Here is an 18583-nt window from a genome sequence, read left to right as displayed (position 1 = left end):
GAGGAAATACTTACAGCTGTGTTGTTTCACTTGTCACCTATTGATGTTACTTCTTTAGGAGCAACGTGGTGAATGCAATTCTATTAATAATGAACTTAAACTGTGTTTTCTGTCTTTGGTATGAACAGATGTGGAAAACCCATCTGCTGCTCTTGGTGCTTCAGCCTCCACTGAAGATTCAGAAAGTACAGCATCTGTACGAAGAAGGGATTCTGGTCTTGGGGAGGAACCAGCTTCAGGGCAAACAAACAGTTCTGGTAGTGTTGCTGAAGCAGGACCTCTGAATGTTAGTGCAGGTCCAGATGCAATCAGCGAAGTGCTATGCACGCTCTCATTAGAAGTAAATAAGTCTCAGGAGGGCAGAAGTGAGACAGGAACTGAGGATAATAAGCCTGCAACTTCTGTGCCAGCTGCAAAAAATGTCAATGTAAAGGACATCTTGAGAAGCTTGGTAAGCACACCAGCTGATGGGACTGCAGTGGATGCTGCTCTCCTGCCACCAACCTTCCTTGGAGTTCTTGGCGATGGAGCTGCTGAGCAGCCTGTACAGTTCCATTCCTTTGACAGGTAATGTAACTTCTAAAATATTTGGGCTATTTCATTTTGCTGAAGATATCTGTAAGGAACAGAAAAATTCACATTTCAGTTCACCAGATCTCATGCCCAGTGTCATCTAGTACTTAATATAGTCAAGACGCTTTGATTTACCAGTAGAACCTTTGACTACGAAGTTCACTGACATCACATAGGTTCATCATGAAGGTATGCTCTGCAATTCATGGGATGCTGTGTTATGCTACAAAAGACTGGAAATGAAAAACGACTGGTGATCGGGTTATACTTGAAGGTTTTGAAGCCAGCACCTCTTTATAAGAGTTAATTCTTCTGTCTCCATACATGTTACAGCTCAGAAGCAATATGGTAAGAGGGCCAATAAATTGCCTAGAAATGACTGCAAGAGTAGAAGAAAATATTAAGGGTGTAAGCTCTTCTTTTGTCTTTCCTGTTTTCCTATTCCTAACTGCAGCACTTGCAGATGAGTGCTGCTGTACTGTGGATATTTAGTCAGCTTTAAAGGACTTGGGAAATAAAATGGGCATTAAATAACTTAATGTAACAATGTGTAAATTAGCTTGTGTGTTGATCACAAAGCTGTATCTAGTTTCTGTTACTGTGGACCTGCAAAAGAATACTGGTTTAATAGTAGTTACAAATGGATCGAAAACAATGGAGTAATCATCTAGGTGTCCTACCTATAGAATACTCCCATATTCATTTAGGAAAACGCATGTGTAGTCTTCCTTCTGGTGCTAAAGGCCTACTTTAAATCTCTAAGGCTTCATTCAGTAGATGTATCCCTAAGCTGTTAAATTTGCTTTGTTGTTATAATAGCTTTTAAAATTTTGTTTCATTTTGATAAATATCTGCCTTTTTTAATACTCCAATGCTGCAGTGGATTTAAAATGGGGCATTCCTGTTTTGTTTCTCTTTCTTTTCCTTTTAGATTGAAGTCCCTCTTTCCTGATAATAATTTTGGTGTCCCCTACATCTCAGTCTCCTTAGCTTCTTATCTTTTCTGAAGTATAGTAGACGACATTGTCTTTTACTACGCTTACTGACTTTTACCTCTCCAGGATTCCCCAAAACAACAAAGAGAACAAAAGAATGAATCCCATAACACTTGCATTCCTGCCTCTAGAAAAGCCTTAGTCATATCCAGAGATCCTGCAGTCGATCTGGTGCAAGGGGATCCCTTGTTACCATACCAGTATCTGATCCTCTGCTTATTCCGAACTTCCTCTGGCTCTGATGTCTTTGCAGTCTACGGCTGCCTTGCTCAAACTAGCAAGCTTAGATGACCCAAGGAAGGAGGGCAGCTCTGCCAGGGGTACGGATGCAGCTGTCACAACATGTCTTCTCAGCTCAGATTGCCATATCACTAGTGGGGGAAGAGGTGGTGGTGGTGGTTGTCTGGCTAGATTAGACACAGATGGTGTGTGCTAGCATTTGGCTCCCTTGCTCTTGTCTCAAAGTGTGTTCTGCTTGTGATGCTAAACAGGAGGACTTGTTTTGGGAGCAGTAGGAGGATGGAGGCAGAGAGGGGAAAACTGGGAGAAGAGGGACACTGAATTAGGACTTGTCACGCCTCTCTCCCTGCTGCTACCCAAGTGCTTTTAGCACTTCCCCATTGAGGTCTATCATTGCTCTTTACAGCAAGTGGGGAGTTGATGTGAAATAGTATAATGTTTTAGTCTGTGGCTAATATATTTCCTCAGGAAAGTCTTATTGTTCATTGCTGAGTGGTGGAGATTTGAACCACGAAATAACATTTCTCTGGAGATCTGGTACAGGAGTGCATGTTGGATTTAGGAATTATTTTTTAGCTGTTGCTAAAACTGAAGGTTTGTGCTGCCTGTGCAAATCTAATTTGAATTGGTGTAAAGTAGGGTAACTAGACAGGAAGCAACTGGGCACTTGCAGTCCTGATATCTGACATAGGTAGATTATGCCTACAGAGCCTTCTTATCAGAGGAAGCTGTGCGATTTAATTTGATAACATGTACCCTAATGAAATACTAGGCATTGGTAGCAGCGCTTCAGTCACTTGCAATTCTGTGTTCTTTTTTCTGTATAGTTACAAAGTCATGAAAATAATGAAAAAAAAAAAAACCAAAAACAAACCTTAAATTGCAGTGTGGTTTGTAAAGCAAGTCACTGAAAAGTTGAAGTACTTTCTTGTTTTGCCCTTTTACTTTTCCAGTGCCACACTGTCCCAGATGGACTCTTCTCTCCTTTTCCTACCTCCAAAGTGCCAGCCATTTGTAACCATAACTCTCAATATTCTCTCACTTAACTTTGAGACATAATTACTATAGCAGACACTGAAAGTAAGCTAGTCTGGTGAAAGAATATATAGAGAGAGAGGAGTGAAAGGGGTGCATGGGCTGAAGCAGTAGACAGCACTGTGCTTGTGAATGGAAGAGTAGAGGGTAAGGGGTTTTACAGGAGTTTAGGTAGCTATCTGGACTGCTCCACAGTGATAACTTGTGGGTATTAGTTTCCTATGACTTTTTATGTTTAGTGGGTGGGGCTAAATATGTGAGGCAAAGTTCATTAACTAGTATAAAATATTTTGTCCTTCAGCAGTTGCACGTGACCTCGGTATGTCAGTGGCTTTGTGTTTCTAGGTGGCTTAATTTGTCGTTTCCTTCCTTTTGTGGGTATGTCAGGTAGACAAAAGTGTACTTAATGATGTAGAAGTCTTACCTCTAGTCAATTATCATCTGGTAGTGACATGCACATTCTTGGATCTATGGTAAATACATTGATCTATGATAAGGCATGTTGCTAACTAGCTAATAAATCAGTTAATCAAAAATACAGAGTAACTGTGTATATGAAACATTTGTATTTAAAATTATATAGACAGGAAAGTTTCATGACTCTTGAAGGTGACTGTATCTTTATATAGTGTGAGTCTGCTTAAAATGCAAGTTTATGTTCTGAAATGACACCTAGTGAGAACAGCGGGAAGGAATTGTACTGGGGAAAGGAAAACCCTTTTACAAGAAACTGTAATAGAGTTGGAAAAAGTAGCTCTTATCTCTGGGGTAGACAAAAATACTAAGGTACACTGGGAAAGTTTAGAAAAACAGGCTTGGGGATGCCCTCTATTTTCTGTGTCTGGTTTACATTTAATGTATTGTTTCATGGCGAACACAATTTCTGTGAGTTAACTTTTTTTTTCTTTTTAAAGACACTTTGTTAAAAGTTGTTCCCATGTAGCAGTTTACCAGTGGGGTATCTCTGGGAATTTCAAAGCATCTCTCTGATCCTGCATTTATCTCAGGAATGCTGTGTCAGAAATCAAAACTCTCCTCATATCTTAAGGATTATCAACTTCCCAGTCATAGCTGGAGAGTATACAGTAACAGCTATGTGAGTGAAACCTTACTGAAAGGCTGCCAAGTTGCAAGGCTTTGCAAACAACTAGGTGTATGTGTTCATTCCCATGCCAAAAATCTTCCCCTTATCTTATGTGAAGATGCAATCTTGTGATTAGTGGGTGCCAGGGGTTTATCATGATAAAGTTCAAGACTTGCATTGGCTTTTTCCCAAGATCCATAGGGACGTGAATTAATGTTCTAATTTCAGTGTGTCCTAAACCAGCAGTTTTCTTATTTAGTAGTAATCTTGTAGAAAAAGAAGGGGGGCTAATGCAAGCAAATTTAAATAAAACAGAAATAAAAATAACCAAAGCTTAGGATAAAAAAAAAAAAAGAGATGACATTTCTCTTAAGTTAGTCTAATAAAACCCATAACCTATCACTTGGTGATAGGTTACTGTGCAATTTAAAATAAAACCTTGGTCTCTCCTGGCTTCTACTGCTCTTTGTGGAAACATTCAATAATCATGTCATTATAGGAAGCTGATGCTGAGGGTTCAGAGGAATACAGGCTCTTAAATCATGGTCTTGTACCATAGAGCTTAAATCTGCAGCTAAGCTGTAACTTACAGAACAGATATGTTAATAAGCTTGTTTATCTTTCTGGAACATCGTCTATAAGCTGCTTAGTTTGGCTCAGCCTATGTTTACACGTTTGTCAGTTAGTGGCAGGCATGTGCCTTTGTAATGGTTGGTTGTGGTATTTCAGTTAAATTTAATCAAAGTTCTTTTTTATATGGAATGAATACATTTTAGACTTCATTGATTTGGGCCTCAAGTGCAAAAAGAATAAACTTGTTGACAAGATTAAGTCTACCAGGTAGAGGTAGAGGTAGAGACAGAATATGAGAATGGGGGATCTGTAAATCAAGGTGCATATGCTGTGATGAAAAGCTCAGCTCTTTTGGCACACCAACAATTTGCATGCTGCAGGGGCTGAAGAGGGAAACCATTTGAAGTCTTCTCCCTGCTAAGCTGATTTTAAAGTTCTCTTACAAAATTGATTGTATTCTTTCTATCATCGCTTCTCTCCCTGCCCTCCTGATCTCTCATGGTTTTGAGAGTCTCTCATTCTTTCTTTCTCCCTGGGTATTTCAAGGGGGACATAAGAGAATGGGTATTATCTACAGACAGCAGAGCCCATAGAATGACACTGACATGGCAGGCTGCTTTCCTGGCTCACAAAGTAGAGGTAAAAATAAGTCTCTGATCCTCTTTTATTGGTCTTTTGCTCATTGCATAGGCTGGCAGTGGGCATCGTTCTGGTAGTCTGGAACAAGACTAACTGCTTTTGGTTTTGAATTAAAACCATTATCCCATAGGGAAACAGACAAACAGTCACCTGTGTTGCTGTTCAGTGCTAAAAAATGGAATGCTAAGAATGATATCTGTATAAATTCCTGTATGTCAAGAGAAATTAGAGCTCATGTGAGTATTTTTAAATTATAGTGAGGTCATCAGTTTGGCCTGGCCCATGTTGTATTAGGAATATTTGACCCACACCCAAGGAACATTTGTAACTTGAAATATATTTCAAATTAATTGCAGACTTGCCAACTTAAAATATGTAGGAAAATGTACTCAAAATTTAGGAGATATTTATAGATATTTTGTATCTTTATATTGAAACAGAAGAATCAGTGATCTGAAACCAAGAAAGCTTTCAAGAAGTAAATCCTTATAGAATTTGGCAGAATAGATCATTGTTGTGTAAGCCTTTGTCTGTGATGGAAGTCAGTGTTCAGCTCAGTGGTCTGTGCTCATTCAGCAGTGAATAACTGTCTGCAACACGAAGGCTTCTTCCACTTCAGCATAATTGGGACTAATAACACACTGACCTTCTGGCTAAGATGTATTTATGGTGGCTAGTTCTCACTATGCCTGACCTATGTTTTTCAGTTCACGTGCTGTAAATTCCTACTTTAAACCTTAAATATTTGATTTTAAATTAAAAAAAGGCAAACATCTAATATAGTCGTATAAATAAGGCAACTAAACTATCATTTTTACCATAGTGCTTGAGGTCTGCTTGAAATACACATTAAGAATATTTTTCTTGCAATTTTTGTAGTTTATTTTATTTCTCCTGTATCTGAATATTATGATAATGAATGTTATAATATACAAACGTAACCCAAAAGTATAGAGTTAGTCGAAATGGCGCGAGAATTGAATGTTAAGGAGTAAAATGTATAGACGGTTTTCTTCTACGTGACACGTCTCTACCCATGTGTGAGGTTGCTTAATGTATGTCGCTATTCTGATGAAATTAATGCATGATTACAGATGTTTTTTAAAACAGATTATTTTTGTAGATCTAAGGAAATATACTAGAGGCCACTTATTGGTGAATATTTTATTCCCGTGTAGCAGTATTTAACTTTTGAAGAAATGCTTATCAATTTAGCTACAAAAAAGGACTGTCTTATCTGTGTACTCTTTAAAAGCAAGTGCCCTATTACTTGAGAGAAGTTGAAAGCACATTAATTTTTAAGACACTTCCTGACAAATTTACCTGATTTAATAATGTGCTAAACACTCCATGTTTTCCACATAGTTTATTTACTACAATATTTAATCTTGATTTTCCACTGTCTCATATATTCTTTCTGCCAGTTACATTCATCTTACTTATATTAGCATTTAAATAATCTTTTGAAAGAAGAACACAAAGGAACATTGATGGTCAATGGCAAATATTTCTGTTTAAACACAGTTGCATTTCCACCATATTAGTACACAAAAAAGGAAAAATGTAGGAATTTCGGAATGTAAATAAAGAAACGTGACCAATGTTTATGCTTCAAATATCTTAATTTGCTTTCTGGTATGTGGTAAATATGAATCTCTATGTGATTGCCGAGCCATACTTTCATACCTTGAAGAAGGCCTGGAAATGGAAGGTCCTAAAACAAATCCTGCAACTGTAACATTGGTCAGTTGCACCGTTGAAAGAGAAGACACACATAGTAGTCAACATTATATTACAAATAATGCAGCAATGCGTAGCTATAAAGTAATTATGTTAAGATACTTCGATGTTTTGTTTTGTTGTTCTTGAGCTATTTTAAAGATTTTTTTTTTTTTTGAATCAGAAGGTCATGGCAACTGTCCAGAAGACAGAGAGAAAGTACATTCAGGATTTGGGGTTCTTTACATCACATTTTTGGACAGTATCCAGCGCTGCTTTTGGCTGTGTGCTTCAGATTGACACAGCTGTCGGGAGAAGGGACCTTCTTTCCTCACCAGAAATACTGTTTGCTTTATTTTGGCTGGAAAAATCGGAATCATTTCAGTTGACTGTTGAGATCACTATCTAAAATTCTGTTCAGAACTAGTCTGAGGCCAGAAAACAGCTTTATGGTGAGTTGTTCAAAGCCTCTGTTTTCTTCCAAGGTTCAGCAATTTCTCCAGCCCCTATACTGTTGCCTTTTATCCTGCTGTATAGTTATGGAGCACAGCAGAAGTCTTTGGCTGTGGTGCATCATGAACACTCTGAATCCTTACGCAAACTTTTAACAGAGGGGACCAAGATCTAACGTGACCTTTAAATATAGGAATTATTGTAGAATTTATGAAGTACATTTAATTTTTTTTACTTTAATTTTTTTTAGCTAAAAGCTAAAACTTTTTTTTAGTGGGATATGATAAACAACCCAAGTTTCTCAGAAAACTCTGTGAGAGTCAGTGTCTCTTGCTCAAAGCATGTGGTGGCTGTGTCTGGAATACACATGCGCACACCCGTGTGTACTGTTCATAAGGTAGCATACGTGCTCCTGTATTTCGAAGTCTGAAACCTGTACTTATTCATTTTTATTCCTTGAATCAAAGCAAAAGGAATGATGTTGGGTAATTAAAAAAAAAGAGAGCTGTTAGCAGGCTTTTGCTTTGCAGCTGTGTATTAGCGCCGTATTCCTGGCGCTAGAAATCAGAGTATCTTCCTTAAAGTGGATGCTATTGCTAGATACTGAACACTATAGTGGAAGCATTAGAATATAATTCCTTTTTTTATGGAAAGTAGGTTACTGAAGATGAGAGTAGCAGCTGTACTTGTATTCCCAAACTTCTACAGATTTGAAGGTGAGAAGATATATACAAAAGATCTTAAAAAGCAAAAGAGACTGTTGTGGTCATTTACTGCTGTCTGTCACAGCCCAGGAAAGAAAAAAAAAAAAAAAAGTCTAATTCCTTTGCTTGAATGTAGCTGCTCTTGGGTAGCTATGGGGAGTCTGGCAACTTGCTGAAACTACTCCCTCAGTGCAACTACACTTAAGCATGCTGAAGGTTAGTAGAAGTTTACAGGAAGGAATGATAATATATAGTATTGTGTCAGAAACAGCACAGAAAATGGAAGACTGTTGTAGCTGGGATTTCTTTTGTCTCCACTCGCTGTCAGCTGCAGATGAGCAGCATTAAGGTAACAGCTCCATCTGCACACAGGCTTCCTTGCTCCCATGCAGTTCCAGAACTGTTACTTGCCCTGTGAGGAGCTTCTTGTAGTACTGCTGAAAATTACCCCTGTTCTAAAATTCCATCTTGATCCTTCACGTTCATTTCTGTATTTTCATCTGAAAGGGGGCAGTTCTAATATATAAAATTAGTTGAAGTTCAGCCATTTATGTGTAATTTTTTTAACTTGAGGGTCTGGCTTGCCCTTTAAGACTTAAAATACCACCTGTTTTGTAGTTCCTGGGGCTCTTAGTAGGGTCAGAGAGCAGGATCAGTAGTGTTCATAGGCACTCAGAGGACACAGTCATTCTGATTTGATGTTTTGAGAGAGTTCTGATTGACTTGAAGGCCTGGAAACAGAAAGCTTCTCTATAAGATTTGTTTTTACCCTCAAGGTAATTTGGTGTTTTCCAATTTAAAATTAATTACATGAATGATATGTTTTGAACAGACACTACCCAAATGTGCACAATTGCTCTCGACATGTGCACCAAAATTTGTCACTAAACATTCTCCCATATCACCTCGCATCCAATATAATTGTGTCTGTATTAGTTAGCAAGCAAATGGGTAATTGTTTCTGTAACATAGTGGGTGTGCAAAGAAATATTTCCAGCTCGTGCGCTGAGATCTTATAGAGTCCACGTGAATAGACATGTATTTGTAATATGTCTGTATGATTTGGGTTTAATATTATTGATCAGTATTTCTTGAATTGGATAGCTACATGGTAAAAGAAGTTAATCTGTAAAGGAACACGCCTGGGCTTCAGTGCTGGATAATGAATGTTGGAGAAATGTCCAAACGTTTACTATGTGTGGGTGCATCTTGTACTCAGTAAACTTGTATTAATTTCCCAGCCCCTTATAGGTATTTGAATGTGTGTTATAAAATAGTAGTAACAGTTTGCAGACAGTGAATGTCACAGAATCTTGAGTGAGCGATCTCCTTCTTATACCTGGGTGATGCAAAATTAATTGGTAATGTGGCTATAATTTAGAAGGCAGTCTAAATATATGAATTTTTTTTAGTGCATTGTTCATGTTTCAGGGAAACGGACATGAACGTATGAGAAAAATTCATGGTTTAGGCACAATATCTTGACTTGGGGCTCAGGTGTTGTTGCTTCTATTTTTTTCGTGTATAGTTAACATTAGCAGTCACCCTTATAATGATATGACATGTACTGCCTCCAAGTATGGTCCCTGCCTACTCCTGCCATTAAGGAGGGTTGATTTAATCAGTAACGTGGTCTAGGTTCTATGACATGCTTTGGACTGAAGAAGGGAGTCAAATACAGTCCTTTTTTCCCCATTCTAGCAAGAACTATTTTAGACATATTTGAGAGAACTTTGGTTGTTATTATCACACCTGAATTTGGGTCAAGTTTCTAAGTTACTTTATTTAGAAAATGAATATTTTAAAGCTATTAAGGGAGTACTTTCAGTGTGTAGTTATAGTACTGTCAACAAAAGATGTGATTAAATAAATTGAACGTTGAAGACTTTCGGCTTACAGTTAACACCAGGTAATTAAAAGTAAGCGCTGCTGTGGGAGTGCATTATATATCAGCTGTACTCTTTACCTCATTAGCTGGGTTTTTGCATGTTTATGGAGCTAACTTGCAATTAAAAATGCCTTTAACGTATGCTTAACAAGGCCTTTTAGGTATTTGGAATAAAGTACTACAATTTAATTGAAATTGGTACAGCATAAATAGATGTCTTGGTAACATGTGAGATAAATCTCCATGCATAACTTATCACTTTGCATCTTTTCCTCTTGTGTAATCTTTAATGCTGACTATAAGGCCTGACATTTAACTTGTATAAAAGATGGAGATTCTCTCTGCAACTCCAAAGAACGTTTTGATTTGCTATACAAGTAAAACTTGATTGACAAGAAAGCCTCAAATTCATGCCTTAGCCATATTTTTAAGACGTGTGCATGTGGATATGCGTTAGGAAGTTTTTAGCTATAGTATATCCTTCTTCAATTAGTCTTCTGTTCTGCATTAGAATACCAGAAGTAGTATACTGTCAAGGCAATCTTCAGTGTTGATAATTTATCTTAATGTAATATGTAAATAGTTGCCTGAAGTTTAAAGCCAAATCTTAGGGAAACCAAGGTGAAAAGCAAAACCTACTTTCAGGTCACTTATCCTGTTGATCTTCTAACTGTGCTTCTTTGTCAGGGATTTTGCACAAGTGGATGAGATATTAAAGTGTACCATAAAAAAAAAACAAGGGTGAAGTGTCCTTTAGGTTAACGTAGATTGCCGAAGATGATGGAAAAAGAAAACAGGGAAGGAGTGGTACTTTTGCAGGACATAGAAGCATATGTGCTAGATGCGTAAACAAGGATCGTGATGTGTGAACCTTCATACAGTATTATTTACTAACTTTTTGTCCTCACCTAGGAGTGTCGTTGTACCACCGAAGAAATCAACTGTTTCCTCTTCCACAGCTGCTATGAGTATTCCTACAAACGCTGTCAGTGTGGTTTCTTCTTTAGATTCAGCCCAAGCCCCAGATTTGTCAGGAGAGTCTCCTGGTGAGTAAGGGTAAATTAAATAACTTGAATCCCGACCCTTCCTCTCCTTCTTCTTCCTCCCTCACCATTCACTCCGAATACGAATGAACAAGTTTGTTATGTGTGTTTTTGTTGTGTGTTATGTGAAGGTGAGATGTTTTTCAATAGTTATCCGTATCTCAAAACACTGTAGATAAGAACAATCGTTTTTCAGACATTAAGTCATTAGTTACCTTCTGTTGTAATACTGATTAGAGTGTATATATGTCTATATATAAGTCTTGCTTACACTAAGAATAGATACTTACTGCTGGTTGTATTTTGTTAGGGGAAAATGTGCCAATAATCTGGGAAGATGGTGTTTTACACTTTTTTTTTTTTTTTTTTAAACTGCTGGAATGTATGTGGTATAACATGTCCTAAGTTATCAAGCCAGACAAAAAGACCTTTGCGACCTTTGTATCTTTCATACTACTTTGTGTGTATCTTTGTCATATGCCCTCACATAGCCGTTTGCAGGCCTGTATTCGGTATCCGTGCCTCTAAAAAAGACCAGTATCAGATACTTTACAGGAAAACAGACATGACTCTAGGTTAAACTAGACCAATTGTCAGTGACATTAGATGGGTTTATGAATATAAGAATTCATCCTTCTTGATATTTTCTGAGAGTTTATCCCTCAGATCATAGTTTTGATGCTGTAGCAACACAAATGTAAAAAATGACCTGTTTATAAATTAAAAGAAAAAATACAAAAGTAGTGTTGTATTTTTAAAAAAAAAAAAGCTTTGCTAAACTTTTTGGGGCTTCTCCTTTTGCTTTCATCTAGCAGAACAAATGCAAATGTCTGAGCAATATTTGTTATAATTTCAAGATTTCTCAGAGTTTTTGTAAAGCGGGCATGCTATATTAACTTGTATTTAGTATAAATATGGTATATTCTAAAGACTACTTTTTGTTACAGATTTTTTGTTATGTAAAATATAAGCTTATTTAAAAATTGTAGGGTATTTGTCCAAGGATATAGGTGTTAGTGCTAAGTAGGACTGAAAATTATATACAAGTGTTTCCAATAGCTTTAGCCTGAGGTCAGATTCAGTGTTGATACTGAACTAATTGCTTTGGACAGTTTTTTCAGTGGGGACAAAATTGAGTAGGTTGTTTATAAGCAAGTGGTCCTTTGAACCCTTAGTCTCGCTGGTCATTCTGTGTGAGATAAGTGATGTTTAACCTTATATGCTGTGTCAAAGGCATGCTTTTCTACTTAGCCATGTTTAAGTCACAAGGCTGTGTAGGATCTCAGAATTGTTTGTGCCTATGAAGTTTAATGTCAAGACTTAGAACTGATTTGCATCTTAATCAAGGAAATCTCAATCTATGCCTGATTATTGGTGTTTCTTTTCAATCGCTGAGTTTCTTGCTTCCTGTTTTTATGAACTTATATCCAAATTGCAAAGACTGAGAAAAAAAAATGTAATCCGTTGTCATGTCCTCTAGTACTCGTGTGTCTGGAAGGTATTTGTTGCCATCTTCAACTGCCCATTGCATTTCTTGGGAAAATCAAAGAAGTTTTGTTCCATCCATGATAAAGGAAAATAAAAGCTATTGAAATGTAGTATGTTCTTATTCTTTGCAAAAGGGAGAATCCATTTTGTCACTGAAATTTCAGGAGGTAGCACTAGACTAGTCTAGGAGTAATGTTTGGACTAGGAAAATTAGCTGTCTTTTAAAATGTCACAGATCTTTGGGGAAGATTGGCTCTGAGCAGCTAATCCATTTTTAAAATAATAAAACCTTACCTACATTGAAATTGTTTAAAATAATTGCTAATTTGTTAACTTCTTACTGGTTTACCCAGCTTAGATGTGGGCTTAATTACTACAATTTCTGAAGTCAGTATTCACTTGCTTTTAATAGAAACAAAACAGATGACCATTGATTTCCAGATTTAGTCAATCTTTTAAGAACGTATAGATGAAAAAATAGGTGCTCCTGTCCCTGTAGAATGTATAAGAAATCCAGACAATAAGCAATACTGATGTGGTTTGTAACTGTGTGACTTCCAGCATGTCTGGGAGTTTTGGCAAAAATTGGACATGTAATCTGAACTGATATGCATAAAAAGAAACTAATCAGGATTAAAAATAGTAGACATGTTTAGACTGGCAATCTAATTAATTAAAAGAAAAAGTCAAGGGATAAATGAAATCATGCCTTAAACAGATTAAAACATGAGACTGTTTCTTTTTTTCCCCCAGTAAAATAATGGCATGGAAACAAAAATTTTGCAGAGTTGGAGTGGTTTACGTTTATGTTGCTCATGTAAATTGCACATATCTAAGTTTGAAATAAAGTTCTATATAAGGCCTTTAACTTCTTTATTTGATACAAGTAGCAATAAGCGAGCTTCCTATAAAACCAAAATATAATATATATAATTTTCCCCTGAGTTCAAATCACATGTTCTTTCACTAATTTTTGTTTTCATGCAGCAGAGAATCAATACGTTGTTCTCATTTTTTTTCAGCTAACGTTCATTGTAAGTCTGTTTACTTTTATAATTAAGGAAAAAAAGAATTAAATCCTTCTTGAAAAAGTGCTGAGACTAGGGGTTTATGTAGTGAATATGAATTTTGTGCTTTTTCACATTTTATATGAAGACTATTTATTAAACATTATTACTACATTTAAAAATACACTTCAGCTGTTTTTTCTGAAGTAACAGAATTTTTTAAAGTGAGTTTTGTATGCATTTGTTTGATATGTTTTAAAAACTGATTAAGCAAACAGTACCTTAATATAATAACATATAATGCTTTACTGCGGAGACTTGAGTCAATTTACTCCAAAACAGAGATCAAAGGGAGATACAGACATTAAAATGGGATTAAACAGCAAGTGATAGTGTTTTAGTTGGAATGTGTACATAAGCATAATTTGGGAATAAGTTTTATATATTGTGTGAGCATCCTCCACCTGTAGGTGTGATGTCAAAATTGCTTGGTCAAGGTAGGATCTGTGTTGAAATCTTAGTCAGTCTATGTGGTTCCAGATGCCTCTCTTGCCATTTGTGTGTGCTTGGAATTCATCAGCCTCCTTCCCAATATTTTTCTCTGAAGTTTGCATCTTGCCTTTAGCTCAAGGTCTGTGAGTATCTCAGATATTTGACCCTTAAGATTGTCCTAAGCTCATAGCAAGTGGATGTGACATGTCCTGGCCTGCCAAATACAAAGTGTTGACAAGTTGGAAAGATAACCATCTAAGCTCACTCTGTTCCTCTGATACTTTGAAAGAGGGTGAAAACATGTTTTGGCCTCAGACAGCCTGGCCTTTTTGGAGGAGAAGTTTCTTCACCTTCATTCAAGCTGCAGAGTATTTCACAGCACAAAAAACCTTTCCTGAATACAAATGTGCCCCTTGTGGTCTAAACTTGCCTGTCAGGATGTTGCTGATGGCTGATATTTGGGTTGTTGGTCTGCCCGAATTGCTACTCCAATTGTTGAAAGATCTTGGAAATGGATGGAGAAAATAAAGCCCCTTTGTGGCCCATGTTGTACCAGTCACTTGTCTCTTACAGAAGGTGGTATTGAGCAAAAGAGCATATTTACTAGTAATAGTCGAAGGAGGAGGAATTTACTTGAGTTGTTTCTTCCTTGGATTGGCTCATAGGCTGAATGTGAGGTTTGATGCAGAGGTTTTACACACGCTGTGTCCAGCAAGAGCTGTTGGAAAGGCAGGACTGATGTTTGGATAGGCAGGACTTGGCGGAGTAGTCTGAGCTTTTGTGAATGTGCTAGTGGGATGCTTGTATTTTTGTTTGTCACTTAGTTTTCCTTTTAAATGTTTCAGTTACAGTTGAATGTTCTGAAGTGGTGTGAAATTTTTTTGAACTGTTTTTTGCAGTTTGCACTCCCACTGTTTTTTCTGATGCTCTGAGTTTCTCTGTTTAGGTACTTGAAGGATTTCACATACATTTTATTAGTGCTTCACTCTAAAGAATGCAATTTTGAGGCTTTAACTGTTCAGTTTGCAAACGGTTGTTCAAATATAATTTTTATAAAGAGGGAGTATGAAAAGTCTGTAGGGAGCAGGAGTGAATTGCATCTTGTCCTTACTGACACTCGGAGTGTAGAAAACACTGAGAAGTTCCACTCAAATGCTGTTGCCTGCCTCCTCCCCCTCTTACTTGAAGTCCTTTGAGGTTCCCTTGTTTTGCCTCTGAGCCACACAGAGTTGCCAGCAGGATTTCTGCTTCTCCTGAGCAGAGACACGGGCTGTTCCCCAAAGTGTGAAGTCATAAACAAGGCCACGTCAAAGGCAGAGGAAAAAAGGAGGTGGATGCTTGGAAGAAACCTGGGAATAAACAGTAACAGTAGGTTAAAAAAAGGAGTTGTGACTCCTGAATTCTAGTCCTACATATAGGAAAATGTAAATTTTCTCCCACGGTTGGCTTGTTTTGCAAAGGACAATGGTATTCATTGATTTTTATACATAGGTGAAAATAACCTTGAAGTCTTGCAATAAAACAAGTTAGTGGGAGACAAGCTAAAGTAAGAAAAATGAATATGAAGTGAGTTACCATCAGTGCAGAGGTAGTTCAAGAAATTCACTGGATTACAGTAACTATTTCAAAGAGAATTCCAACTTTACAGTGACAGTAGTTGAAGGCTAGTTACCAAAGCAGAATGACACATTTAAAAATCTCACATGCTAACGGTTTAATACTGTTTCAGTATAAAAACTGTTTTAAAGCACCTTTTCTTTAGAGAGTGCACCACTGTTTCATGAAATCTGTTTTGGTTTAACCTACAGATGTGTTTATGTTACAGATCCCTTATATTAGCTTGTAAAACCTTTCATTGTAGTCTCGCATTGTACACCTCCAGCCCCGGAAGTGTATTTTTGAATGAGCTCAATATTTTACCAGATATTCCTTTTGTACAAGGCATGAGCGTATTTATGTATGGTAGGTCTGTTGTATAAAATTAAGAGATATGGTTATTTAATTCAACTCGGGTTTTTTTTTTTTTTTAACCTCATCTCTATCCTCCCAGAGTGAAGTATATCATGCACTGCTTGTATATTGTCAAGTGTACTTTGTAAGTGTATATGCAAAAGCATAAGGATCTTGCACAAGGAGTTTCTTTAACAATATTTTATTGCTAGAGACATTACTTGTTTAGACCCTTGGGGACCTTGAATAAACAATAGGGTTTCACTGTAAGGGTGCTAGACAGATGATCTATTTGCATTTTCTTTTATGTTCTTGCAAATGTCTGTAAAACTGTCAGTTTGAAGGAGCCAGTTTATCAGTGAAAGGATAAGGAAGAGATAAGTCAGTTTAGTTCCACATGTTTGAAGTAGCTACTGCACTTACCCACATGTGTGTTGTGGATGAAAATATGCTACTGAAGTATTTTCTTTTTTTATTTTCTTTTTTTTGTTTGTTTTTTTGTTTACTAAAGGCAGGAAAAATAGTAGAATAAAGAGCCACTTCTGAGTTAAATGAAGTCAAAAAAGAACTTCCACAAAACAAAATTTGAATGCAAAAATCATTATGCCTGATCCTATCTAAAAAAGCTCTGAAATTCTCAGCTGTGATAAATCTGAGATTCACCCCTTTTAGTGAAATATATCTGAGTTTGGAATGTGGATTTAGGTGATGATAAGCATGAAGGCCATAAATATCCTTACGTAATCTTCAAAAAGAATATCAGTTTATATAGGTGCTTGCCTTATGCTGTTGTCAAATTCAAATTATCAGTGCTTTTTCTGTTATGTCTATATTTAAAAGTTGATTTTAACTTAAAACTCTATGGAGTTTTACATTTATACCTAATCTGTTATGCACAATTTGTTTTGATTTCTAGAAGAAAAAAACTCGTGTCCTGTCTGTGTTGTCAGTGATTTCCTTTACCTCCCACTCTAACCATTTTTACCAGTGCCATTGTGTGTAAAAACAGAAGACCAAACAAAAAACCCAACCCATCCCATAAAATAAAACAAACAATGAAAAACCCAAGCTACCCCCGGTTGAGTGTATGTCTCTTTATTAGCCTCATGATGGCTATTATGCTCTCTCATTGTCCTTGCAGATGTTTCCCTTGAATTTTTTTCCAATTTTTCCTTCAGTTATTTTGCTTGTGGCCTAAATATTGCATTGAATTATTTTTATCTCATTTAATTGTAAAACTTATGCTACTATGCTGCACTGTTAAAGTCTTGGTTTTTACTGATAAAGTGATCCTTGATTTTGCTATGCATTTAATATGGTGGGATTTTAGTTGTATTAGTGTATTAGTTGTATATACTTTTGACTTTCTAACATAACTGACAAACTAAATAAGGGCCTTAAACCCTTACACCCAATTTATTTTCTTATTTTGAAGGCTTTGGATGCCATTTCACTTTTGTATTCTGTTGAACTACCCCAGATCAGGTGGTGACTTCCTCTTATGGATGGTGTATTGGCTTAAGTCCGCTACGGGGCATGTGGCCTTAAGAACATTTTCAAGTTAGAGGGACTTGTTTAATGAGAATAGGGATGTTAGGCTTTAGGGAGAAAGCTGGGAATTCTAGTGAAATTATTTAAATATAAAGGTTATCATGAAAATGAAATAATTGCTTTACAGTCTTAATCTAACAGGCAGTGTACTGTGCATACATAAGTATGAATGCATGTGTTTAAAAAAAAAAAAAAAGACTGTAGCTATTAAGTATCCCACAAACAACTGGAGTCTTTGGAACCGCTGAATCGTGTGGCTTGTACAGGAGGCTCCATTCTAATTTATGGCACATCATTTGACTGCTTTTCCTTTTGGAATACCCAAAACACTTTTTGGTGCTTTGACTGTGTAAAACTAGATCTTAAAGAAGTGGAATTATATCCATGAAAATATTGAAGATATTTACAGAATCTAGCCATCACCGTTGAAATTTTCAGAAATTTGCCTTTATTAGATAAATTATTTAGGAAACAATGCCCAGAAGATTTGGATTGCACGTTGCTTTCAGCTAACACTTTGTTCCCCACTTTCTTGTCCTTCATTTTGTAAGGCCCACTCAAAATTTCTTTCTGACCCTGTCATCCCATACGAAAGTCAAAATAAGAGCTTCATGTTGAATTTATGAAAAGTGTAAGTGAATCACATTCACAAAGATATCTCCAACCTATGAAGAAAGAAAAAGAAATAAAAGCCAAACTTTTCACCATTTTGATGCATTAGTTTAATTTATTAGTTTCTGTGCTGCCTTTGAAGCAAGATTAGAGGAAAACATTTTCCCCAGACAGGAGAAAAAAAAAAAACAAAAAACAAAAAAAACAAAAAACAAAAAACCAAACACAAACCCCCAGCATTTCTGGAGGGAAGCTCTGTGTGCCAGTGTTTTGGAGCAGAAGTTTGAAATTTGACAGGAGAAATAAACTTAGTATCTCAGGGATCTGGCTTTGCCATCTTTTTACAAATCTATTCCACTTCAGTCAAGTAGATAGATAGACTTTGAAAAGTTGCGGTTGACACATTTTGGTAGGCACTTTCAAGATCTTAGCAGCTTATTTCCAGACAGGTTGCATTTAACTGAGCTCACTTCAGTGTAGGTGGGATGATCAGGAATTTTTCTATAGTTATAGCTCTGAGAAGGGCCATGTCTTTGC

General features: G+C 36.7%; 1 protein-coding gene across 1 annotated transcript in view; it reads left to right on the top strand.

Moving 5' to 3' along the window:
* The window catches only part of LRBA (LPS responsive beige-like anchor protein), a 416862-nt gene that overhangs the window by 91551 nt on the left and 306728 nt on the right, over positions 1–18583 (top strand). Inside the window, exons 29-30 of the mRNA XM_082315661.1 lie at positions 129–567; positions 10816–10949. Of these exons, the coding sequence (XP_082171787.1) occupies positions 129–567; positions 10816–10949 (573 nt within the window). The remainder of the gene's footprint in view (positions 1–128; positions 568–10815; positions 10950–18583) is intronic.

Source organism: Platalea leucorodia, assembly GCF_965183815.1.
Source record: "Platalea leucorodia genome assembly, chromosome: 6".
NCBI classification, from domain to species: domain Eukaryota; kingdom Metazoa; phylum Chordata; class Aves; order Pelecaniformes; family Threskiornithidae; genus Platalea; species Platalea leucorodia.
Note: the sequence above shows the minus strand (reverse complement) of the source record. Positions and strands in the feature narration are given on the sequence as shown.